Source organism: Phodopus roborovskii, unplaced genomic scaffold, assembly GCF_943737965.1.
Source record: "Phodopus roborovskii unplaced genomic scaffold, PHOROB, whole genome shotgun sequence".
Taxonomy (NCBI): domain Eukaryota; kingdom Metazoa; phylum Chordata; class Mammalia; order Rodentia; family Cricetidae; genus Phodopus; species Phodopus roborovskii.
This window is the reverse complement of record NW_026126647.1, coordinates 1,128,967-1,156,183: the sequence shown is the minus strand read 5'-3', so window position 1 is coordinate 1,156,183 and position 27,217 is coordinate 1,128,967. Positions and strand designations below refer to the sequence as shown.

General features: G+C 45.5%; 1 protein-coding gene across 1 annotated transcript in view; it reads right to left on the bottom strand.

Annotated features, from left to right (window-relative positions):
• Nucleotides 1-1,609: 1,609 nt before the first annotated feature.
• Nucleotides 1,610-27,217, bottom strand: part of Rell1 (RELT like 1) — a 60,509-nt gene continuing 34,901 nt past the window's right edge. The window contains exons 3-7 of the mRNA XM_051174016.1: nt 27,058-27,129; nt 21,496-21,553; nt 18,633-18,869; nt 16,554-16,692; nt 1,610-3,625 (exon numbers count right to left, since the gene is read on the bottom strand). Coding sequence (XP_051029973.1) covers nt 16,557-16,692; nt 18,633-18,869; nt 21,496-21,553; nt 27,058-27,129 — 503 coding nt within the window. The 3' untranslated portion in view covers nt 1,610-3,625; nt 16,554-16,556. The remainder of the gene's footprint in view (nt 3,626-16,553; nt 16,693-18,632; nt 18,870-21,495; nt 21,554-27,057; nt 27,130-27,217) is intronic.

Here is a 27,217-nt window from a genome sequence, read left to right as displayed (position 1 = left end):
CCAACCAGAAGAGGGGGGCAAAGTGCCATCCTTGTGCAAGGTAGATACTAAGAGCCAAATTTGCTACAGATCTCCAAGCTGTGGGGATCCCACTTCTAAGCAACCAAACTCTTCCATTTTAGACTATAAATTTTGGATAGAGCAAGGCTGGCCAGCAAGACAGACTTGGGAGAGGAATGCACAAGTGTGCAAAGCCATATAACCCCATCTGAAGCAACAGATGATCTGGGACCCGGGCACTGAGAGAATTGTCTAGGGAGTCCATGGTTTGCCACATTCCCAACAATGACAAACATAAAAGCTAAACAATGTCTTGGCATCTCTAATCTGCATCACGTGCATTAAAAAAGGGGGGCTGATTAAAAGCAAAATATGCCACCCCAAGTAACCCCTTTTGACTACGAGGGTTGGAAAGGAGGGAAGTAGGGAAAGGTAAAGACGTGGGAGCCATCTCAGGGGGCAAAGACACCAACCTTAAGAGCTTTCATTGCCAACACCATTCCCTAGGAGCAGAGCTCTGCTACCCTGCCCCACCTAAAAACCCATGTTGTTACTGCAATCCCAATTTCTGGGGTGGGACTCGTGTGACCCTACTCGGAAGCAGGGTCTTTGCAAATGTAATCTAGTTAAGAAGCATGCTTATAAGGGTCACAGTGGGCAACAGCCCAAGGGCAGATGGCTTTATAAGGAGGGAAGGGCAGACACCCAGAGGAAGACATCAAGACACAGAGCTTCAATGATCCAACCTCAAACCGAGAAATGTTAAGAACTTTCTAGCAACTACTTGAAGTTAGGAAGGAAGCATGAACCACCTTCCTCAGAGCATCCGATGGACCTAACTCTGGAGAAAACTTGGCTTCAGGTTCTAGCCTCCTGACCTGAAATGAAACAGCTTTCTGTGGCTTTAGTACCACCAAACTCTTGGTACCCTGTTGATGGGAGTCCGGGGCAAGCCAACTCCAATGCATGGTAAAACTACCAGATGAAAATGTGAGCAGAGCTAAGTTACTGCCCTAGTCTCCAAGTATCTCTGCTCTTCATTACAGATGTTAAAAAAAAAAAAAAAAAATAGTAACTTTACCATATGAAACTTGCTGGACACGACACAAAATGGCACGTGTCAACCATGTGGTCTCTGACGTGAAGCACTGAGGAACACCAGCCAGACAGCATCCTTCCCAATGCAAAGTTCAGTGTATCCATGAGAGACAGCTACCCAGTCCCGAGTCAAAGGACACCGTACAGTAGCTGAGCCACTCACTACAAACTAGGCCAGCAGTGGACAGTCTATGGTGATGGAGTAATTCAATACAACGGGGAATACTAGGGCAAAGTGGGGAGGCCCCCTGAGTTATTTATCAATCTTGAACTTATGATGCTTTCTTGGTCCTGATCATGTTCCTATGAGATGTAAGATGTTGATAAACATGGCGGGTAGCAGAGTGAAGGGTACACAAAAGTTCTGCACTGTATGTACCTCCCCATGTCCAGAATCACCCTCAAATTAAGACAGAGAAACAGTTGGGGGGTAGGGGTGGTAAGGAAGGGGAACTCCAATGAGGACCAAAGATCTCTCGACAACCCAAGACTTCAGATGCAGCCCATTCAATCACACTGGTTTAACGCTTTTATTTTTTAACTCTGCTTCGGTAGTACAAAATTCATAAAAAGTACAAACCAGACAGTTAAAAAATACATTGACACTGGGAACAGTGAAATTTTTTCCTTTACAGTTTTGTTTTGTTTTTGTTATTACATCGAGGTGGCAACTGATCACACCGGGCTATCCATCATTAGTGTTGTGGACAGTGAGCTTGTCCCAGATCCCCAGTCGTTCTAAGGAAGAGCAACTGTGTAAACCAGCACAAAAGCAGATGTGTTCAAAGTATCGAACGCTGAATTTTTTGGCATCCCTGGAAGCGAGTCACCCAACTGCTCAAATATTTAAAAATGTTTTAAAAAATGTACTCTTGGTATATAAATACAACCTTAAATATATTTGTATATTCTTGTCTTTATTGCTATAGAAAGTGCTCTCTAGATTGAGTAAAATTAAAAAATAATTAAAGCTAAAGAATTTGTTATATATTAGCCCATCACCATTTAAAGGACTTTTTTGTTAATGCAAAATGTATGCTTTTTGCTTGTTTAAGTCAAAACATTGGCTTAGCTGCACAAACATAATTCCCACTAACGCACACCCCACTTCCTGGACCACAGTGGATCTGGCATCCACACTGGCTTCTCTGCTTTGTAGACATACGCCAGTACCAGGGTGAGATCACGTCAAACTGCATCTACCACTCACAAAGAATCTTAGAAAAAAAAAAAAAAAAAAAAGTCCGTTTTCAGAAACAGAATCAAGTAAGTACATCTACAGAAAATACCCTGTGGTATACGTTTATTTAAAACAAAACGAAACAAAAAAACTTAACTTTTCCTTTGTTCTTTTATTTTTTGTGGTGCCAAACAAACACAAATCCTTTCTCTTTGAAATAGATGAAGTACTCAATGCTATCACACCACGGGAAGCAGGGCATAGAGCTTGCCACATCCCCACCCCACACCGACACAAATACTAGCTGAGAGAGAGAGACCAGCAGGGCTAGGAGCCACTAAAATGGCTGAGCATGCTCTACCACTGAGCTATATCTCAGCCCTCCTTTAACTTTTTTGCTGAGACAGGGTCTGGTTCAGTCGCCCAGCCTATCCCTGAACTCTCTCTCTATAGCCCATGCATTGCAGGCCTTGAACTTGCAGTCTTCCTGGGAAGCCTTCACTGAGTGAGCATCAGTTACAATATGAACTGAAGGGGAGGAAGGTCTCAGCGGGGGCTCGCTTGCTTAAGAAAGGTGTGTTTTGTTGTGGCCTCTGGATGTCAGAATGATTTTTCTAGAGTGGCTTAAACCATTTTCCCTTTTACTCAAATAGACTCAAGTGAAAACTGTTTAGATTGTGTTAAATAAAAACAGTACTAGTCTTTGTATTTTCTAAGTGACCCAAGAGGGAGGGGAGGAGTCTGATGGCAGCAGGGGTCAGTGCGGAATTCTTGGTCCAACGCCTGTGGTTTCTATCTGATTCCATGATGTCCTGGGGGGGGGGGGGGGATCAACTTTGTGAGCACTCACTAGGTGTTTCCAAGAAGCTTTCCCAGGAAGTCTTCTGTCACAAACCACTGTGTGTATGAAGATCTTCTAACAATACCAAACGGAATCCAGCTTTGGTAACAGACGTGAACACCCCAGCATAAGCTCAGGCTGTGAACGGTTCCATTGTTCACAAGACCGCAATTCCAAGGTTGGAGCTGCCTGTGTACAGAACAGCTGGGCAACTGGGAACCATGGTGGGTGGCTAGGAACAGTCTACAAGTACAAAAAAGCATGAGCTCTTTCATGCTGGGAAACTGAACTAAAATTTTCATCACACTTTTAATCCCAAAACTCCTTTCAAACCAAACTGAATTCTGTGTTCAGCATAGCAAAAAAAATACTCCCTTTTGGGTTTGAGCCACACGTGCCCAGTGACTTCATGATAGAAACTGTATAAAAGATATAAAAAATATTCCCCAGTCAACTTCATATCTTGCAAGTTTGGAGTCTCTTAGAACTCTTCAAGAAAGCCACTGCTGAAAGAGAAAACAACAACAACAAATTATAAAGCTGTAACAAAGGGGAAACACCACACAGTGATCCGCCTGAGTATTTAAAACCACAGGAAAACTCTCCTCACCCCAGCTGAACACACCCCACTTCCCCATAACACACGCCTTCCTTCTAGAACTGAGTCCAAGGACATTTAAGGACTACTCACCCAAAGAACCCTTTCCCAGGGTTACCTAAGGCCATCAGAAAACACGGGTATTTACATTACAGTAGCAAAATTACAATTATGAAGTAGCAAGGAAATAATTTTATGGCTGGGGGGGTCAGCACAACATGAGGAACCGTATTGAAAGGTCGAGGTATTGGGATGGTTGAGAAGCATTGCGGCAGGACAGGACTAAAATTCTAAAGATGTCATCTCATACTGAAATATTCACACTGTGGAAGAGTCCTCTGCAAGGTTACAGAGGGAGGCATTCTCTCACCTACCACACACTTGCCTATAAACACAGAGCAAAAGAGAGAAGAGGCTAGCGTGCAGAAGATGAAGGACTAACAGGAGTTAACTTCCAAACAGCTTAGCACACCATAGACAGGCAATGGTGACGCACCCCTTTAATCCCAGGAAGAGGCAGGCCAGCCTGGTCTACAGATGGAACTCCAGGACAGCCAGGCCTATACATAAAGAAACCCTGTCTCTAAAGACAAGCAAACAACAACTTATACTATTTACAAACCAGGTCTGGGGGCACAGACTTACCATTCTTGCTAGAGGTTGGGGAAGGATGTCCTAAGCTCAAGAGAAATGTGGGCTACACAGTGACCAGGTAGCTTAAGGAGACCCAGTGAAAGTAAAACAGAGGGCTCAAGGGGAAAGCATTTGCCTAGCATATGCAAGGCTCTGGATTCAATCCCTAGTAACTAACATACAGGGGCACAAATGTGAGATCTCAGAGTAGAAAAGAAAAAAAAAAAAAAAAATCACTCCAAACCAGAATTTGTCACTTAAAGGAATCATACAGTAGATTCCACTGACCCAGGGTGGGCACTCAGGACCCAGGGGAGGGCCAACAAGAGGTGAGGAGCCTAGATTCTAGTCTGTGCTGCTGAAGGCACACTGTCCTCTGGACCCTCAGCAGGGCACGTCACTGTGGGTTGCTTGGGATGACACCTTAGGTATGGCACACACCTTAGGTATGTTGTATGGTTCTTGGAAGCATTTCATGAAAACTAGTGTTTGAGTGCAGACAACAGAGATGCATTTGATTGAGGAAGGACTGCAGATCCTCTTTCGGCTGGTCATGATTGAAACATGAATGTCCTCTTGATTGACACTCAGTGCTTTATCAGGGTGCCCAGGAGCCAGAACGGTGTAAGGTCCTTCGCTGTCATCCAGTTCCCTGCTCTCTTCAACATTGCCCCCATAGCCGATTAAAAATGTCCAGTGCAGGAAAAGGACACGGAAAATCCAGGCTGCTGTTCAGAGATGGGAGAGACTGTGCAACGTAGGGAAGGTTCCTCTACAAAAACCTTGCAGTCTGGTCTTTGCTCACTGAAAGGCAGCTCTGACTCATCAGAACGACAGTTTAGAGGGAGAAAAAGACACTGCACACTCACACATGTGTCTGGCCTATAGCCCAGAAGCCACATGCAGCTCTAACCAAGGATGGCTATGGATGGTCCAACATAAAATCATGAACGTCCTCAAACATCTAGATCGTGTGTTTTGTCTTGTTTTGGGTAACTCGGTTGCACCATTCTCAATTACGAATGTGTCAGCAACACCATGCAATGTCAAAAGGTTGGACAAAACAGGCCCGGCTTGCAAATATCCAGCTGTGTCCTACTTTCCATGGGGGAAACAAGGAACCTAAAAAGTGAAGATTGCGTCTGGTATGCTTTAACACCACCAAAGTCTTTCCATATTCTATCTGGAAGGGACTAGATCCTCATCAGCAAACAAACCCATTCTGAACCGGTACTTCCTTACTGCTATAAACCAACGAAACATGTTAAAAGGTGCCTTCCACACTGTCCAACAGAGACCAGAGCTTACGTGGCTGGTACCCAAGCCAAAAGAGCCAAACAGGAGTGGATGGAGGGTAGAGGAAGGACATGTGTATACTCTACTTCAGAAGCTGCCTCTCTGTGGGGGAAACGTGATGACAGATTTGGACAAATGGATCTTCAAACTGGAAGAGATTAAGCAAGACTTTGCTGCACTGAAAATAAGTCACAATCCCAAGAATAACCACTTCCCTCATAAAACAAGACTGGTGGGAAGAACAAAGGGTTTCAATCACTAAAGACTCGCCAGAAGCAAAGGAAAAGGCCACCAGCTTCTCTGAAGTTTGTAGCATGTGTGTGTGTGTGTGTGTGTGTGTGTGTGTGTGTGTGTGTGTGTGTGTATCTTAGCAGTAAAGATGACAGCCTGGTACCAATATCAAAGAATACAGCATAGCTCACTGACTTCAGCCCCTACTGATGGATCCTTAAAATTCTCTCTACTGGGAGCCCATGGAGAGATACTCTCTCAGCCTAGGCCCTGCTCCAAATGATTTGATGACTTTGAAGACTCCCCATGGAAAGCTTCACCCTCCCTGGGGAGCAGAAAGAGGATAGGACAGGGGGTTGGTGGAGGAGAGGGAGAGGGAACTGGGATTGACATGTTAAAAAAAAAAAAAAATCTTAGCTTGTTTCTAATTAAAAAAAAAAAAAAAATTCTCTCTAGTGGCTGGACAGTAAGGAAGTTAAAAGGAACAGCTTCCTCCGACACTGTCTTCACACCCCTTCATGCTATCTATAATTAAGATGATTTGATCAGAGTCCACCTTTAAGTTTTTGCCATTTCTAGATCACCACCACAGAGATCTCTATCAGTGAGGCTCCCTGTGTGATTACCTCCGACTCCCTTCACCCTCTGAACCAGTGGCCATGTAATCTGGCTGACAGCCAGACACAATGACATAGACTTATAATCCCGGCACTAGAACTGCAGAGGCAGGAGGATTGCTACAAGTTCAAGGCCAGTCTGCAATATGGAGTAAGAATCTGTCTCCCAAAAAAATGACAAAATGGAACAGACAAAACCCATTAGCTTGACTGGGAGTCCTAATCCCACTCTGTTCATCCAAATTAATGATTCATTCCGCGTCCCCTTGGACCTCAGAAGGCTTACTGCATGGGAGTTACAAGGTCATATCCACCTTTGTTAACAGAGACCAAACTGAAGCCTTTTAAATTTACTGTTAATAAAGTTAGGCTCTGTGCATCTGTCTCTGTGTTTGTCTGTCTGTCTCTGTCCTTCCCTCCCCTCCTCATCTCTGTGTCTCTGACAGGGTCTCACTGTGTAGCCTTGGCTGGACTAGAACTCACTATATAAACAATGTTGGCCTCAAAATCACAGAGGTCCATCTGCCTCTGTCTTCTAAGTCCTGTCATACACCACCACATCCAGCCTAAATGGGGCATTTTTCAGGGTTACTGATCACTATACTTTTCAATGACACAGAACACTCATATTTTGATGAGGCATTTGAAGAATTAAAACCTTAACTCCTAAATATCAGCAGTGAACAAGTACCTACATATTTAGATCAGTTCGGAGGGGGGGAAATTTTTTAAAAAAGCTTATAGATTTTTCCACTCAAAATTGAAATTAAAACAAGCAAACAAACAAAACCTAACAGACATCAGTGAGTATTCGTGCAAATTCTATTGCCTTCTTTTCTGAACAACGTCCCTGAGAAGTCAGGCCTTAACAGCACCTCGGCTTTGGGAGCTTTTGTCCTTCTGGGAAGTCTGCAGGCTGTCCTGAACTGGGTTACACACAGTACCAGCTCACGTACTTAGCATCACCGGGTGACTGAAGTGATGCAAATTGAACACTTAACATTTGCTACCCTTGGGAAAATGAAACTCTGGAAGGAATTTACGCCACAGGAAGCGCCTCAGATGTCTAGTGTGGCTCTGTACCTGGAGGAATGAGGGTTGAACAGTCCTCAGTCTCCCCTCACCTCTGACCTCAGTCTCCACTGAGCCACCCTTGGGCTCTCCAGGGTCTGTCTTTAGCCAGCCCCCTCAGAGTCCCCAAGCCTCCAATGCTCCAGAGTTCACGATGAACAGAGCAGATATTGTTGCCTCTCTTTTCTATGTCTCCTCAAGGAGCTAAAGGGAAGGACAGATCGGGTCTCTGTGGGACAATGCACGGTCAGTTACATGGAAGGGTCTAGCACAGGCCTATCCAGGGGATGGCTTGATAGCTAACAACAAAACAAAAGCCTTTGGTCTCTCAGATCCTCTGGCCCAGAGAACACTCGTAAATGTGTCTCCGGATCTTCTGTGAACAGGACCAATCTGAAGAAGAAAGGCTTAGGAAGAGTGCTGATATGGATAACCCCAAACTCCCAGATGGCCATAACTACGGGAAGGATGTATCTCCAATAATAAAAGACAAACAGGGTTAAAGACACCCAGCATGTACAAGCACAGCCATCGCTCCGTCAAGATGGAAGGGTAAAGACTGGCTTCTTCTCATTTACCTGTGGGCAGAGGAAAGGCTCAACCCACAGAGCCTAAGCCATCAGCTTCCACAGAAGCCAACTTCCGGGGAGCATCTGTGCACTCAACTGGGCGAAAGGAGGGAGGAGGGCTCCATACATAGATAGACATGCTGCCCAAGGATCACATGCTCAACACAGGATACTCAGAACCACAGTTCCTCTCTGGGAACAGGATGGGGAGGTGATTCAGGGCTACTGACGAAGATGGAAGAAAGGCTTTTGTTTAAAGCTTTTAAGATTTTTTTTTCCTAATCCCTTAGCTCTTTCTATTATTTGACTACTTTACTAAGCATACAGGGGTCGGCTTACTGTTTACTATTTATTGCTTTAAAAACCGACTGCATCTGTAGACCAGGAGTCTAGCATGACCATCATCAGAGAGAGGCTTCATCCAGCAACTGATGGGAGCAGATGCAGAGGCTCAGTCAAACAGTATGCAGAGCATGGGGAATCCTGTGGAACAGGGGGAGGAAGGATTGTAGGAACCAGAGAGGTCAAGGAAATCACAGCAAAACTCACAGAACCAACTGAGAGGGGTCAAGGAAACCACAAGAACCAACTGATTGTGGAAGGGCCCAACGGCCTCTTTTGAAAGATAATTCCGTGCGTGAGCTGAACTGTGCGAGCAATTGCTGATCCTTTTAGGTCTAAAGGTCTGTGACCTTGGTGACCTTGGCATCCCTGGGCTGGGAGGACTGAGTCAGGTGCTCCCAAACAGACGCCCACCTTGCCCAGGCAGAGCTTTAAAAGCTAATGGCATCAGATGACTCACGTCTGTGGTGGTTTTAGCTGAGAACGGCCCCCTTAGGCTCATATGTGTGAATGCTTGGTTCCCAGTAGGTGAAACTGTTTGGGGAACTTTAGGAGGTGTGGCCTTACTGGACATGGGCTTTGAGGTTTCAAAGCCTATGTCATTCACACTGTCTGCCTGTCTGTCTGTCTGTCTCTCTCTTGTGTGTCAAGAAGTGAGCTCATAGCTGGTGCCCCAGCACCATGCGTGCCGGCCAGCTCCCACCATGATGGCCGTGGACTCAAACCCTCTGAACGGTAAGCCCCAATAAACAATCCCTTCCGTAGTCTGCCTTGGCCAATGTGTCACTTCACAGCTACAGAAAAGTAACTAAGACTACCCCTTAATCAAAGCCAGAGGGTGTGAAATGCCCACTACCATGAGGCCGTAGCCATGATTCTGGTTTTGTTTTTTTTTTCCTTTTCAAGGAGAGAGCAACGTTCCCTCACAGCCCACGGCCACTGGGCACATGCTCCAGAGCTCCAGAGTGTGGATTTCTTGCCACCCTAAGATCTGAGAAAAGCAAGTCCTAAGCCTGACTCCCCATCTGTAAAATGGTGGTGCTACTATTTCCTACAGTTTCCCCAAACCCTGCTATCTCAGATCTCACTGGACTTTTTGCCTTTCTGAGGAGTCCTGCATATTCTCCTGGACAGACACTGCCTCCCTCCTCCTCATGTAAGAGCAGGGCCGCAGCTCCCACACACAGCATGCCAGGCACCACACAAGAGACGGATAGCCTTACTCTGGGAACGAAACCAGGTGACCTTATCCAAGCAGTTTCCTTTGATAAGTGGATATTAAATGCCCCTATAAGTAAGGGTCTGAAACATCTTTATTTAACAAATACATGTCTTTTCCACAAAAAAAAAAAAAAAACCTCTAGAAGCTAAGGAGAAAGGGGCAAGCTACTGGTGGGAGTTGGCATTTCTCTCCATCATCTTTCTCTGTGTAATTAGTGAATGAATGAATGAAAAAGTGAATGAAAAATGGACATAAATAAGAAAAGCAACGCCAAGAATACAAGCAGGGAGGATAAGATCAGAAGACCCCAAGTATTCTACCAGGCATTTGGCAGCCAAGCAGAAGAGGAAGAAAGCTGGCCTCTCTCACTGAGGGGGTCAGCAGTAGGTCAGCAGTGCTGACCTGTGATTGGCTGGTTGTTTGGGAAAGCACAGGCACCCAATCAAAAAAGCCTGGGTGGGCAGAGCCTTCCCATCCCCTCCTTCTTCTTGGTTCCGATTTCCTACAAGGCGTGGCGATTTCTTCTAAGGCCTCCTCAGCACAGACAAAAATGGCTCAGATTCCTGAGGGACTTGTCTATCTGGGTGTCCTGAGAGTCCAAAGCTGTTTTGTTCTTAAGAAGTAAGAGGGGATTCACAACGCTCAAGACATAGCTTAGTAAACAACAAAGGCCACTGAGAACTCCAGGGCAGACTTGATGATAGTGAATAGTTAGTAACAATAACGACACCAAGGACCAGATTAAGAACTGTACATCATCCTGCCAGTTAAACCTAACAACCACCTCATCTCATGAGGAGAAAGAAAACTGAGCTTTAAGAAGGTTAGGGATGCCCGTAATCCCAGGACCCTGGACGCAGAAGATTCAGATTGAGAGGGCTAGCCTTAGCTACACAGCAAGTTTGAAGTTAGCCTAGGCTATGAGAGTGACAAGGCTGTGTGAGTATGGTGATGCACACCTACAAGGCAAGTGCTTAGATGGTAGCAAGGCAGCGAGAGGGTGGGGGGTGTCCACTGGGAACTCAATATACAGCTTGAGCTATATAGTAAGTACCAGGTCAGCCAAGGCTGCACAGCAAGACCCTATGTCAGAAAAGTAAAAGGAGAGAGAGAGAGAGAGAGAGAGAGAGAGAGAGAGAGAGAGAGAGAGAGAGAGAGAGAGAGAGAGAGAGAATGAATGTGGGTTAAGCAATTTGCTTATACTCATCAGTAGTTAGGTGGCACAGTTGAACGTAAATCTAGCTTTTATTCACCAAAGCGAATAAGCAAAAGTATAGTACCCTCATAGATAAATAAATAGGTCTCTACAAGGATGAGAGGAAGACAGAGGCTGGGGTAAGAGTACTCAGAATGTATTTTACACATGTAATGTTCTCAGAGAACAAATTTAATCAATAAAAATAGAAACTCCTAATAATCAACTTGCTTTAATTTTGAACTTCTACTGTAAAACTACTAGAAGGAAAACATAGGAACAAACCTCCATAACACAGTCTAGACAGGGACCCCAAGAATCACACTCAACGAAGCAGCAGACAAACGCAACACTTAAGCTTCCCCCCAGTCAAGGTAAACAACAGAAATGAAGACAGGACTTAACAGGATGGGGAAAATATTTTCTGAGTCTCGAGAGAGATGACAGACAAACAGGTTGGTAGGCAGACAGATATGTATATATGATGTGTGTGTGCCTGTGTATCTCGGGTAGACAATATGTGGAATCTATAAGGAATTCCAACAACTCAATAGCAAAAGCTCAAAACAAGAACACCTCGGTCCAATTTTAAAACGGAATGAGAGTTGAAAACCAGTCAGAATTAAAAATGTGTGAAATGTTGCACAACTTTCCACGTCAGTCAGTGTCCTCGGTAAGGTGCAATCAGAGCGGGGGGGGGGGAGGGGGGGGGGAGGGACGACAACACGTCTCGGAGACACACGCCAGAGAATGCAAGCTGCAGAGACCGGTGACAAAGAAGACAAGGCTGTGGCATCTGGAGACCGAAAGCAATTCCATCTATTTAACTTTGAAAAACAAAAGCTTATTCTTCTAAGGGTTTAAAAAAAAAAAAATCAAAACACATTTTCTGAGAGAGGGGGAGGAAAAAAAAGAAAGAAAGAAACCATTTTGACAGCATTGCCAAAATAAACCAGGCAGAATGTAAGTCAGAATGAGCTACAAAAAGGAGCTCAAGCCACAGGGGCAGGGAGGGGATAAGCAGAAGGAGAGGAAAAGCAGACGTCGCTTTTTAAAAGAGGGGAGGAGAGAGGGAAAGAGAAATCCTGCTCCGTCTAGAACACGAGATGGTCCCTCAGTAGCTACAAGGGTCAGCTCGATGACCTCCACGGACACCCAGGGCTGTGGGTGCCCGGTCCTCTGTATAAGCAGTTACAGCATTTGCGTATCCACCTGCACATCTCCTCCTGTGAATTCTAAACCGCCTCTGCATTACTTAAAATACCAAATGCAAGTAAATGCTATGAAAACAGCTGTTGTTCTGCACTGTTTGGGGACAGGTGTCCACGTGCAGTACAGACAGAGGACCCCGAGAAAGATGTTCGGTGGGATACTGGATGAATCCAAGAATGCAGAACCTGTGGATATAAGAAACTGACCTCACCAAGCACAGATTCTGTTAAAGACAAGAAAGGGGGTAGGGATGGGGTGAACAGGGAGGAAGAAACCCTAAGTGAATGTATGGTAAATTAATGTAATTTAGTAAAACAACTTGGAAACTCCAATTTAAACAAAACACCTTGGAGGGGGCGAAAAATACAACTTCAAAGACTTGATTCAACTATACAAACACAGGTCCATCTTTTACTACTTTACGAGCTAAGTCTTCTACCCTGAGACAGGGTCTCACTGTGTAGCCCTGGCAGGCCTAGAACACACCGTAGAGCAGGCTGCCCTCCGGCTCACAGAGACCTGCCTGCTTCTGCCTTCAGAGTCCTGGGAATAAGGCATGCCTGTACCATCACACCCAGCTATTGCTACATTTTACATCATTCTCTCCAGACCCAGAGATTTCCAGCCCAGATGAAAAATTCCAGGTTTTCTTAGTTGAAATTCAAGCCCCATTAACAGTCCCAAGCGTACCTTCCTCAGAAACACAGGAAAATTAGTAAGAAAATGTCAACAAATACCTAACATTTTAAACACCAATGACCATTGCTTCCTTCTTTTCCTTAGTCCGTACTCTGTATAATTCAGCCTGGACACACCTAAGACCTGTTTTTCTTGGACCATCTGTGACGACTGAAGTCAGGCTACTTGGGTTCCACCTAAACCCCACCAATCCCAAACAAGTTATTTTAAACTGTGTACTGAAGAACCTGATCTGTAAAGTGAGGTGCCCGATTGATTATACATGCTCAATTATTATTCTCTCTGCTTCTGAACTTTTTAACTTCCACAATAAAAACTTCCCTTTAATTTCAAAATTAGCTACAGTGAACTGGAGTCTCCGAGGATATGTTCCCTTCTTAAGGCCCAGGTGAATCTCACCGATCTGGAGAGCATGGCCACCCTCCACTGAGAGCCAACTTCATCCCAGACACTCTCTTGGCTCTTGCCTTGAATCAATGCATTACTATCTCTATTTCATATAAAAAGGAGGCATGGGCAGTGAGAACTATTTGTTTCCAAATGGACTCATGATGGAGCGTGAGCCTTCTGGTGGGACCCAATTATGTAATCCTAGACGATGTCAGAGAGTATCAAATTGTAGACCTGTTACCTGTGGTCAGGACTTCAGGTAATTAGATCGATTTCCTGAGTGTGATACAGATAGAATTCAGGCCACAAAAGCCAGCTCAGCAATCTTAATTCCTTTAACCTTTCTAAACCTTGGTGTGGCTGTACCTAGGCTGAAATATGGCATCGGGATGGCCTTGTAGTTCGCTCCTGGCTGCCACTGGGCTCTTGTTAAGCAGTCAATTGCCGCTGGAGGGTGGAGAGGGCGGGGAAGCACATACACACAGAGAGCAGGACCCCATACTTGTCGCTGGGCTTTCATCATCTTAGAGTCCAATACCAGATGTGTCCTTTCCCAGACAGTAACTTTAATCAGTTTCTCTGATTCATCCACGTCTAACATCAAGGGCATCTCTGTTCAGCACTGCTTTTCTGGATGACGGGCACGTCCCACGGCTGCAATTCCCAACAAGACAGACTCCAACCTTGGTGGGCTACTGATCGTTTGAAATGTGACTAGTACAAAAAAATCTAAATGTTTACTTTGAATTAATGTACACGTAAGTAGCTATGGTGGTATGAAAGAAAACAGACCCCAAAGGGAGTGGCGCTATTAGGAGGTGTGGCCTTGTTGGAGGAAGTGTGACACTGTGAAGGCGGGTGTAGCACAAGTTCTAATTGGTCTTAATAATAAAAACACAGAGCAGCCACTAGAGCTAGCCATGTTACTTCCTGTCTGTCTGTATATATAGACCTCCAGACCTCTATGGTTAGCTAATGGCTAGCTGTGCCCTCTGGTCTTGAGGAAAGCTTTATTTGTTAGAGTATAAACAAGATATCACTACAGAGGGCTTTTTGAAGTCTCTTTGCTCAAGCTTCACTCAACGTGACTATCAGTTGACTTCCTGTTGCCTATAAGATGTCGCACTGTCAGCTCCAGCACCACATCTGCCCAGGTGTTGCCATGCTCCCCATGATGATGATTATGGACTGAATCTCTGAAACTTTAAGTGATTAAATGTTTTCTTTATAGAGTTGCTACGGCCATGGTGTCTCCTCACAGCAATGAAAACCCAAACTAAGACAGTAGCCTAGCTCACTAGAAGCTATCCTAACAGATGAAGTTCTAGGATGATCTATAGTAACATCCCCCAGCCAGGGCCTAGGGTCTAGACTTCCTCCTCAGGAGCACCCTAGGCTGACTGATCTAGCCCATCATTCTATCTTACAGTCAAGAGACCTTGGCTCTTCCCTCCAGTGACATGACTATTGATACATAACCTATCCACCCATGTACCAGTTTCCTCATGTGGGATGATGGTCCAGAAATCTAGACTACCAAGTTAACTTCAGGTCCTGTTACTAGCCATTCATTACCCTTTACTTAGTTTACTTTCAGCTGAGAAGCCAATTTTTTTTTTCCTTGCTTCTCCTCTTTAAGGAAAGTCCCGGCTAGGTGGTGGCGGCACACGCCTTTGCCTTTGATCCAAGCACTCAGGAGGCAGAGACAGGTGGATTTTTGTGAGTTCAAAGCCAGCCTACTCTACAAACATACAAAGAGAAACCCTGTCTCAAAAAAAAAAAAAAAAAAAAAAAAAAAAAAAAACAAAAATAATAAAGTCCCATTGCCAGGTAAGGTACCTCTCACCAACAATCCCAGCAGGGTGCTGCAAAGGGACTATTGTGAGGTCAAGTGCAGCCCAGGCTACATGGTAAGTTCCAGGCCAGCAAGAATTATAGTTAAGAGACTCTGTGTCCAGAACAGCAGCAGCAAAACAAAGAAACAAGAACCAAAACAAAAACAAAAACAAAAAAACAACAGAGAAAGTCTCTGTTTAGGGCCAGATATCTCCCAACATAAGCCTACACGAACTAGTTTTAAATAGGAGCCAGTACCTCTGCTCCTTGGAGAGTTAAGGAACACAGCTCCTCCAGATGGCTTCCAGAATATCTTCAGCCTTTGAACCTGCACACTATATGAGAGGAGCTTCAACCAAAATGCCCTTTATGCCCTCCATTCAGCCTCAGGAGAGCAGCTCTGTCCAGCATGTCCAGAATACCAAGGCCCCGGGCTTCACGGCTACTTCAGAGAATTCTCAGGGTCACCCCAAAGCAGCTGCCATTGAGACATAGAAGGCTGCCATGCATGGCCAAGCCTCAGTGCTAGAGTGGTAAACAGAGATTTGAACCTGTCAGCCAGTTCCTGGACTCTGGCTAAGCTCTGCCAGCTGAGTTCATGCCTGACCTCATCCGCCCTTACTTCCTTTAAATGCACCAACCCTTCCAGTCTGAAGTTCAGGCCTTGCCCCTTTTTTTTTTGAACATAACAAGCATAGAGACAAGAAATGCTGCTCAAGCCAGAGAGGCGGGAAATCAGATGAAAGCTAAGCCAACAAGGAAGTCATTACAGGGGAAAGGGCTCGTTTTAAAGCGAGAAGCAGTCACCTTGAGTTCTGAGTGCTTCGGAACAGCTGGTGGAAAGAACAGTTGGGAGGGTGGGGGGGGGGTCCTCAGAGTAATGTTATCACTGAGTAATGAGAGCAATATTGTAATGGCTCGGATTCTCTGTGATACAATCAATGAGGGAGTACACCAATTCAAAACACTTGTCCCAGTCGTTTTCACACACATACACACACACACACACACACACACACACACACAAAAGATCGCATACCCTTTGCTCTACACCTTTTGTTTGTTTTGACACGGAGTCTCACTGGCCAGTCTCAATCCTCCTGCCTCGGCCTCCTACGTGCTGAGACGGTCCTGTAGTACCATTCCAACCTGATTTTTGTTTCCTTTGTTTTCCCATTTAAACCAGCTTTAAAAGCTTATTTATTTGTTGTACATTCTAAAAGTCTGGGGTTTAGCCTGTTTCCAATGCAAAGGCGCTGCAGTGAGTGGTATTGCGGGCCTCTTGCCCTGAGGTCTCCCCGTCGCTCTCCACAACTCTGTAATGCTCCAAGCCTCTTCAAATGCGCCCAGACAAGCAATGCTGAGTGCCCGGCGCCCCTCAGTCCTATCGGTTTCAGGGAAGCCTTCTTAGTCCCCTCCCAAGTATCATTCCTATGTGACCACAGACCCAAGGAAAGCTCTCTGTACCTCTCCTCCCTACTCAGCAACACTCTAGCTCCAATGTCCCCAAACCCACAGCTCACCGGCTACTCTGTGCCACTCCGGTCTCTCTTCACAGGCGTCACAGGCACATCCCCGTTGATGCTCTCGGTCCCGCCAACAGACATCAAGCTTCTCCGCTCCTTCTGGTTGGACTTGTGCTCCACTTTGGTAACCCTAAACCTGAGGAGGTAAAGTGGAGGTGTGACGGGCTTTGCTTTTCCTGTCAGCAGGGACTTCCTGGAGGAGGAAGAGCAACAGGAGCAGCTGCGGGACAAGAGGGCTGCATGCCCCCGCGGACCCCTGCGCAACCATCTGACAGTTCACTCACAGAGCATGGAAAGCACATTAGAAAACACGCAAGTCCGAGAGCTGTGGTTTCCAACGGTGGCATGGGCATTAACCATAGAACTCTGGCGGACAGGAAAAGCGGCTTGCAACGCAGACAGACATAACCAAGGTGGTCGGTCACGGCATAACCACAGCGAGCAAATACACACCTGCCAGTCAGAGGAGCCCAGTGGTGGCCTGGCTACTCTGTTTCTGCTTTTCAAAGCTAAATTTATGTTAATTTTCACTCAAGCTACAGAAGAGAATGTCATGGAGAAACATTAAGGCAGTCTACTGTCTGCTCTTCTGGAACAGCATCATCAAATCCATCTTCAGTAACAACATTTATATAGTTACGGTCCTAATCTCCTTTAAATGATCTAAAATATAAATTTCCTCCTTTGTCCAAAGGCGTCTGGGAAGTAGAGACTCCGTCCTGTCAAACTGCAAGAGTCTTAAGCAAACACTCTGAAAACCAGCCTGTAATGATTAAACACCCTTCATCACATCCAACCGCTAAGAGAGGGGTGGATTCTGAGCCCTGGAAAATGCAGAGTGGACCTGAGCTGAGAATTTTCAGCACGTTTTCAAAGAGAAAACAGAATATGTTTTGTTCAAACTGCCTCAGGCTTTCCTATCCTGCATTCATCAATGCCCATGACTCCTACTCCTGATGTGGACTGTTACTAAGTCTGGTCATGAGCTGCACAGCTCTCCTGTGAGTGGCAAACAGCCCTCAGTCCTGTGGTTACTGTAACAGAGGACTAAGACTCAACCAAATTAAAATTACAAAAATAATTCCAAAAACTGCCAGTGTCCCTGTCTAAAACCTTGACCTGAGTCGTCATTTTTACTTCTGACAGAAGCCCTGAGAGGTGGGTGTGCCTTCTCACTTCGTGCAGGGGAAACTGAGGCACGGTGACATAATAGCCTGTAAGTAGTGATGCCGGGTCCTGATCAGGGTAGATGCCACGTGTCCAGGCAACGCTTCCCTAGAGATCTGTCCTTAATTTAAACTCAGCACTGACCTTGCCTGACTCCTGCATGGGTGACCTTTTCCAGTGTGACACATTCCTAGGCAATGCACTTCCTGTATAAGCTGTCAAACTACACAAGTGTCCCGTGCAAGCGCAGTCAGGTCAAGTCTCACTAAGACGACAATCAAACAGTAGGATCTTGACATCACACATGGGCCACAAGGAAATGATGCTTTGGAACTGACGTAGCAGAGGTGACCCTCCGAGAAAGCAGTCCCGGGCGTGGATCTTAGGTGGCAGAGACTGGAAAGTTCTGGTCCAAATCTGTCTTTCTCTATTCTTGATACACGGCAGCATGACATTTCCTGGTTGCCTGGCACTCTGGTGAAGACAAGCGATCATCTGGAGCCAGTGGCATGTGAGTCATGTGATACAGATTACCCTCAGGCTGGTTTCACTAAGAGCCCCTTCACAGTGCCTTCCTTAACTCTCTCTGTTTACGAACCTGCAGAGTCTGGAGACGAAGGAGCCTGGGGCTCTGGACAGCTGTGTGAAAAGGCACACACTGCCCTGACCACCTATTTTAGAGTCTCACAAGAGACACAGAAACACAGGTTCTGGGCACAGTTCAGAGTTGAGGCTCCAGCTATTACAAAGAGTAATTAATTACCTAACCTCAATTAATACATGTTCTATAGGAGCTCTCAATAGCTGTCTGGTCAGACCAGGGCACATCTAAGAAGCCAGGTTCATGAGAACTTACGCTCAAACGAAAAGCTAAGCATAAACCACACAAGCAGCATCAGGACACCTTACCTGCCGACAGAGAGGACGGTGACCTCCCCCTGACGCCGTGGCCGGCTCTCTTTGGACTTGTTGGTGGGTCTTATGAAGTGCCATCGCTTGTGCCTACAGCGTTGGCACACATCCTGTTCAACAACACCTCCCACTGTGTGCAGGTGGTGGCCGCAGACATGCTTCCCCGGGGTGCCCCCCGGTGACAAGGGTCCAGGACTCACAGGTGGGCTCCCTGGGGTGCTAGGGGTCACAGGGCTGAAGGAGGGTTAGAAAAAGAGAGAAAGAAAAAAGGTAAAAACGGCTACTCAGAAGAAATCCCAGTGAAGGCAGCTGCACCCTAAGATGCAGGAAGGTTTAAGCAAACAAACCTTTCAATTGCACTGATGAATTTTTTGAACTGGCCTTGGGCAACAGCACTCAGCTCTCAGGCAGCAACAACCGTTCATTCCGAACAATGAACAATTGGGGGGGGGGGGGCAGCAAGCCACTGCTTCCAAGGGTGATACACAATTTCACTTCACAACATGACATTCTTTTCCAAAAACTCCCATCCTCCTTCCCATGCAATCACAGACTTCTCACCCACAGCCTGGAACACCAAAGCAAGATGCCCCGAACGTGCCATTGGGGGAAAAGAACTCACAATTATCAGAAGATTTGAGATCGGCAAAACATAACAACATCTAAGCTGTCTATCACATCAAAGGGAAAGCTTTTAGGTCAAGATATAGAAAGTGGTGCTCAAAATAGATGCTGATGTAGTTGACAACAAGAAGAGTAGCCAATTGTCCCCTAAGAATGTCTTACGTGTTAATTTAATAAATCCTCGTAGACCTTTATGGAGTATGCATTAATTTCCTCCTCATAGAAACGAGGACAATGGGGCTCAAAGAAGCCAAATGTCTGTAGTGTATCTTGCTAGTACAATAAACAGCACCTAAGTGGTTTTGACATCCTACAAAGTCAACCTGCCGGGTCCTCACATTCAGCTACAGACACTGCTACAAGGACAAAGGTGACCACCTGGGTAACCTTGGCCAGGCTAGCTAAGACAGGCAAAGGAGAACTACAGATGTAGGACATCAGTTACTTTCAGAAGGAACTAACCCTATGCTAGAAAAGGAGGGATCCAAACAGGATAGGGCCAGACTGACCAGGAATTACCTTGTGCCACACCTAAGACCAGTACCTAATGCCTGCAATGTACAGCAACAGCTCCAAAGCCACACACAAGCCAGTAGACTAACCCACTTCAAATGCCATCCAGGCCACCACAATTCCAACTGAGGGCAGCCAAAGCAGTCTAGACAACTACAAGTCCCCAAGTACTCTTTAGCAATGCCCTTGCGGATGTCCAAATGCAAACACAGGGTAGGACCTCCCTGGAAGGACAATGTTAGCATAACAACATGTATTTGAAAACTGAGCTCATTTAACTGAGTTCACCCAACAAATACCAGTCCAATAGCAGGCCCCAAGTCAACTGAGTCCAGGCTCCTCGGAGCTAATTAATATGTACCAAACACCAACTGTCAGAGGCAGGAAATATGGGTCTCTATGTCCTACACCACAGCATCTCCAGATGCATCTCCAGAATTTCCCAAGCATGTGCACATCCACGGTGGACTATCTACAAGACCTGTCTACACCAGCACCTGCTTGCAACACCAGGCACAGGTGGCACTTCTTTCTTCTGGCCCCCAGAACCTCCCCCAAACTCCAGCCTGTACCTCTGCATAAGGCCTCACACACCCATCTCCCTGCCCCTCCGGCTGAATCCCTTTAGAGCGAAGATCTGTCACTGCCCTGCTCTATACCACACTGTACCCTGTACCCAGTCAACGCCCCATGATTAGCAAAACGGAGAACTGTCTAGATGTATGCGATGTATGGCTAATTACAACGGAATCTGGTAGTCAACAACCATAATCTATAGTCAGTAATTCAAAAGCAGGTACCCTAAACAGACCACATCATCTTTTAGCTATTGTTGTTCATAAAGGCCTTTCAGGGCCTGAAGTGCTCTATATTCCCAGGAATAATCCAGTGGAATTGGCACAGTGGTTTGTAGACAACGGATCTGGAGCTCAGCTCAGCAGGCTCAGTTTACACACTAGAGGACACAACCGCTCTACAGCTCTGGACCTCACAGCCACTCACCTCACTCTCTCCAGTACGACTGTTGAACACAGAGTTCTTAACCAGGGTGGTTGGGAGCCAGGCTGATCAAGGCTCTCTCTCTCTCTCTCTCTCTCTCTCTCTCTCTCTGAGACCCCGGTGTATGGAGAAGGAGTATGGCTCCTTGTGGGGCTGTAGATATCAGTCCATGGCCGCTGTATGCTCAATCTGCAGAGCACTGGAGACGTCCTGTGTCCCCCTTGGGTTGCTTCCTGCTGACGTCACCCCACTGTATGACAGCTTTCCACTGACTATATCCCCATTTTCCCCATGAAAACTGCATGTAAGATGTCATACTTCTTAATAAACTTGCTTGGCATCAGCCATCAGCTCGCACTAGAGCTCCTGGTCCCAGCTTTCTGTCTTCTTTATTTTCCAATCCCTGGCTCTCTCCCTCCACACCTAAGTGGTTCCGGGCGCCATTCCTGTGAGCTCCAGTCACAGGGCGATGGTCCCCCAAGGAATACTGACAGTGTGTGGAAACATTTAAGTTGTCACCCTTTGAAGGAGAGTGCTCTGTCACCCAGGGAACAGATGAAGGAATCTGTTCAACAATCTAGCTATTACTCTCAGCAAAGACTTGTCTGACCTCAAATGTCAATAGCACCCAAGGCTAGAGGCCAGCCCGAGCTGAGCAGAATACCAGCGGCATTGATCTGAATAAATGAAAACTGTCTCCATCTGTAGTAAGAGAGACGCTCACCTTTCAACATCACCAATGCTGTTGTCCGCTACCATGGCCTTCAAAATATCTGCATTCGCTGAAGAGAAAAAGAATTAAATGAGGTAAGCGAGTAATCATAGTCAGCATGCTAGAAAAGCTGTCAATGAAACACCTGAGGCCTTCCTTCACTTCACAGGCAATCCCAGTGCCCTGGTGAAGATGTTTGAAGGTTGAGGAGGTCATCTGACTTTGCTCTCCCCATGGACTACAAAAGGCTCTAATTCAGGTCAAATCATTCAAACTTATGTGACACAGGAGGACTTGATTTAGACTTACATTGTTCATCCTTTAAAATCCCAAGTGTGTGTGTTGTCAACAAACGCAAACGGAACCTAAGCTTTTAGACTTGACCCACGCCCACGCCCTACTCCTTACAGAACGCTCAGCCAAAGCTGCTATGAATGCCAAGTGTCTTTAGCTATTTAATTGCCAGGGACAAAAGCTATTACCAGCTCCTAACCTTTTCCATTTGCATTTTAAAGCACAGTTCTCATGACTTACCACAATAAATTCTCCAGAGAAGAGAGAATAAAAAGAAAATTACTATTTACCACACAGAGCCAATGGTACCATGTAGCATGTCACACTCAAATGGCATCCCCCGAAGAGTACAATTAACTCTAATTCAAGCTCTGAGGCTGGGAAGTGTTGAGAGGCAAAGATTCAAATGACTTCCTTTCTGCTGAACCCAGGTTATTTCCCCCCCTACCAATCCTCTCATGAAAATACAACACTAAAGATTTATATCCGCTTGTGACCTATGGCGTTATCTGATGCCTTATATATAAGAGAGTAAACCTCTCATTTTGGTTTGTTCTATTTCTCTATATGCGCTGGTCTCCAGTTCTCACTACCTTGGGAAGCACATCACCTCACTGAAACTTTTAGGAATCCATGGAGATGGGGGTGTTTTGAAGAAATTCTTACACGCGTCACCCCTTTCCTTAAAAAATTACATTTTTCGCCCTTCACAACTGCGAGGGTGTCTAAAAGCACTGCCAAATACAAGTTTTGGTGTGAAACCAAAAGCTCTGTTATTAAAAAAAGAAAAAGGAAAAAGAAAAAAAAAGGCGCTAAAATTAATTAGAGCCATACTATCTCCACCCATACAACAAAAAGACACACTGAATCTGCAAAGCACACTTGATAGTCCTGTGACACCTGTCGTCCTCCCTTTTGTCGGCTAACGAGGATTCAGGAAAATAATGTTCCTTTGGTTTGGATGTGGTTCATCCCCCAAAGACTCCTGTGTTGAGAGCTTGGTCCCGGGAACAGCTTCTATACCTGCTATCATTGCTGCCCTTGGCAACGAACCCTTTGATGCTATTCTCTCTCAAGTTCACCACCTGATGGCAGCAAACTGGCCACGTGGGAGGTGGTGCTTCCAGGGAAGGCAAAATCAGGTTACAGGGGCACTGCCCTCAGAAGCTCTTGAAGCATCCTCTCTCCCTCAGTTTCCAAGAAGGGGTTGGTATAAAAATGGGGGCATAACTTAGTGGCAGAGTGTGTGCTTAGCATGGACAAGTCCCTGCACTTGAGTCCCAGTCTCCCTGCACAAGGAGGAAGGCGCTCTCTCTCTCTCTCTCTCTCTCTCTCTCTCTCTCTCTCTCTCTCTCTCTCTGGCTTCCTGGTTTCTGTGCATTCTCTTCCTTTACTCCATACTTCCAACAAGATGCCAACCCACTAGGATGTGAGCCAGCCAGGTAGCCCCTCACAGAGTCGTCAAATCAATGAGGCTGCCTGATCTTGGACTTCCATCCTCCAGTGGTGAGAGCTACAGCAATCACTTTCCCCTTGAAAAGAGCTGGCCTTGTAAGTTTCCTTATAAATAACAAGCTGATCTAATAAAGGTACATAGTCTCATACATGGCTTATACAAAATACACGGTAAATGGCCAGTTTGTACTTTGCCATCACTTAACCAAACTCGACATGAGAGGGAAAAAATAACAACAAAAGGAATGATGCCGATGCTGCTGTAATAGAATTTACAATGACAAGCGTTCAAAAGAGAGTTGTTTAAAGCTACCTGAGAAAACAGTTCCCTACAAATGATGGGTGCATTTTGAGTAAAATGTCAGATTATTTTTTAAGTCCTTAATGCTCTCCAAACTTCTATAAAACACACAAAACACTATCCACACTGCTCAGCTTGGCTCTGTAGGGAATAAGTTAAGAGATAGCTCTAGGGTTATTCCAGTGTGTGGGTGTGTCGAAGAGTTCTTAAAACCCTGAGAATTTCCTGAGTGAAATTTCATGAGTCAAATAGGAGTGTCTTTTGTTATTCATAATGAGATACTCGATCATACCTGAGTCTACAGTAATGTGGTAAGTCATTGTGGGGCTGGTAGTCAGAAAGGCTGTGATTAGAGGACTGCACCTTGCAACCCCAATACCTGGCCCCATGTCTCTCTTCCTTCCCATTGTTCCTGTGTTAACATACTTTTAACAAATAGCTAAAATTAACAGCATTTTCCCAAGTTCTGTGAGCCATCCTAACAAGCTGACAAACCTGAGGAGGGGACTGTGGAGATTCTTAGATTCTTAGCATGTAAGTTAGAGGAACAGAATTGGCATGTAAAGTAGGACATCTTTGTGGGAAACTCTGCACACCCTATATTGGAAGCACAGTACAGTTTGGAGATATGACTCAGTGGTTAAGTGCAAACACAATATTCTTGCAGAGAACTCAAGCTTGAATCCCAATACCCATGGTGATTGGCTCACAACCACCTATGACTCCAAATCCTGGGAGAATTCTAACTAAAGGCTCACGCCTAAACCGTAAGCAAGACTGCTACCTTGGGACTCTGGCTTCTAAGCGTGTCCACCTTCAGCCTCATTTTCATCCCCTTCTCTGGCTTCTATCTATATTGAAATCTTAATAAATCCCAGCTTTGCTTCACTTAAAACTATGTGCTATAGAGGCAAATAATCATGAAAAAAAAATTAATGGAATGAGTGAGCTTCATTTTATTCCTTTTTAATTTCTTAAGAAAGGTTTAGAGTATGGTTATAATTTATTAAAAAAGAGTGTCAGTTTTGGAAAATAACAATGAAGTCTAAATTGAAATAAAGTTTGAAGTCGGGCTAACAATAGAAGACAAGCTTGTTTCATACAGCTGAGAATTTTAGCCTCAAAGTCAACATGAAAAAAACTACTAAATCATAATAAACTCATGTGCTCAAATTAAGTATTGCCAAATCCTATGCCCTGATGGGAAGCCCCGGGAGACAGACCCAAATCCAAATATTCTTGTCTTTTTGTTCTTACTCTGATAAAAACTTTAAAAACATTCTATGAACTTGTTGATTTTTTTGTACACGATCAAGACTGAAAAAGAGAAACAGCATTGCACGGCTGGAAGAGACACTATAGTTGGGACTAGGCAGAAGGCACTAACCACTCAAACCTAAATCCTGGGAACCCTCTTTTCTTCACCCATAAACCGAGTATCCTAACTTCACATGGGTGTGTTGAGAAACAGGTGAGAAGCCACAGAAAGTACTAAGCCAAAGACATAAAGCACAGCTGGAAAACCGGTGAAAACTAGGCTGGACCAGGTGGGCGCTCTTACGGAATGAGTAGTCGGGAGGGAAGGACTGACTGCAGAAAGGTGGTACTCCCTGATGGAAGGACACACCGTAGCTGTCAGCAAGGGAGCAAGGAATGTCACATGCCTTAAAAATCACTAAGAGCAAAGAATCTGCTCTGGTTGGGGTGTGGCCTAAAATTCATTCATGTGCTGGGAATATTAGCCCCAAAATCATAATGATGGCATTTGGAGGTGGAGCCTCAGGGTAACAGGATCAGGACGGCTCTGCCCTAATGAATAAACTATCTACTCAAGAGTTCTTGGATTCATGGATCACTGAGGGAGTGGCTTTGTCATAAGCTCTTTTTTGGCGTGATTGCTCTGCGCTCATCCTGTCCCCAGGTCAGAAGGCAGTGACGCTGGCCTCATGCTTAGATTTGCTAGTCTCTAGAACAGTGAGCTAATTAACTTCTGTTCTTTATAAAATATCAAGCTGTGGTACTCAGTTATAGCAACAGAAAACATTAATGTACCAAGATAAACCCCAGCATTCAGAACAGTGACCCTAACTTGTTTAATAACAACTGAACTCTTCGCTTTAAAAGTTGACTTAAAATACATTTCATAAATCTGAGCATACTGGCATTATGTCTATAACCCCAGGATTTAGGGGGTAGGGGAGGGATGGCCATGGGTTCAAGACCATCCTATAGCTATATACTAAGTTCAAAGCCATCCTGAACTATATGAGACCTTATCTTAAAAAAACAATGGGGGGAATAAGAAAACTTAAGTCCTAATGCTTAAGCTCTTCCTAGAAGACACAAGCGATAGAGGCAGAAAACAAAGCAGCGTTTGCAAGCAGTTTGGGGAGGAAGGAACAGGGAGAGAAACATACATGTTTCATTGTGGGATAATTAGGAAGGTCTGAAATAGTGCTGACGACTGTGTAGCAATCCAAATGGACACGGATGCTCCTGAGTTCTCCATTTCCAAATGGTTAAACTAGTAAAAGTGTGTGTGTGTGTGTGTGTGTGTGTGTGTGTGTGTGTGTGTGTGCATGCATGTGTGTGTGTTTGTGTGTGTGCATGCATGCGTGTTATGTGTGTGTGCGTGTCTGTATGTGTGTGTGCATGTGTGTGCATGTGTATGCATGTGTATGCATGCATGTGTGCATGTGTGCATATGTGTATGTGTGTGCATGTGTGTATGTATGCATGCTTGTGTGCACGTGCATATGTGTGTGTATGCGTGTGTATGTGTGTGCATGTGTATGGGTGTGTGTGCATGTGTATGCATGTTTGAGTACATGTGTGCATGTGTGCGCATGTGTGTGTGCGTGCATGTATGTGCATGCTCACATGCATGAGCGTGTGTATGTATGTGCACAAGTGTGTGGTATGTGGGAGAGTGTATGCACACATTGAGGCCAGAAGTCAATATGGGTCTTCCCCAGTCACTGTCCTCTTACTTGGAGACAGGGTCTCTCACGGAACCTGGAGCTCACCAAGTGGCTAACCCAGCCGGTCAGGGCACTCCAGAACCCTGCTGTATCCATCTGGCCAGCACTGGTGCTACAGGAACTCACTGCCGCTCCCCAGTTCTTACCTGGGGGCTGGGGAATCAAATTCACATCTCATGTGAAATAATCATTTACCCACTGAGCCCTAAAACAGTAAGCCTTATGTTTTATAGAGTGTGAAAAACGAGCAATAGGAAAGATGTGAATACATATGACGTCCTGCGCTATTCCACACAGTGCTGTGGAACTTGTATGAGCACGTATGACTCTCACTCCAGGAGGACACGGAGACTCTATAAAGTCATTAAAGTCTTGTGACACACGGCCTAGCCGGTGTGGTGAGGCGGGGTTTGACCAGCCGGCCCTCTGCAACGCTGAAGTCACCAAGCCCTGGCAGAGGGACAATGCTAAAAGCTGGGGTATTACAGAGCTCTAGATTTTCCATGAGGCTGAAAGGCCCCGAAGCATGCACAATACTCCTACCTTCATTCTTCATGATGTAGTGTACAATCTGCCCGACGGTGTCACTGTTCTCATTTATACTGTCGTTCAGCTCTAAAAGTGGAAAGGGACAACAGGGCAGTGTCATAAATGTCACCAGCAACAAGTCAAGTACACATTCATCTTAGAGCCCAAGGCCTCA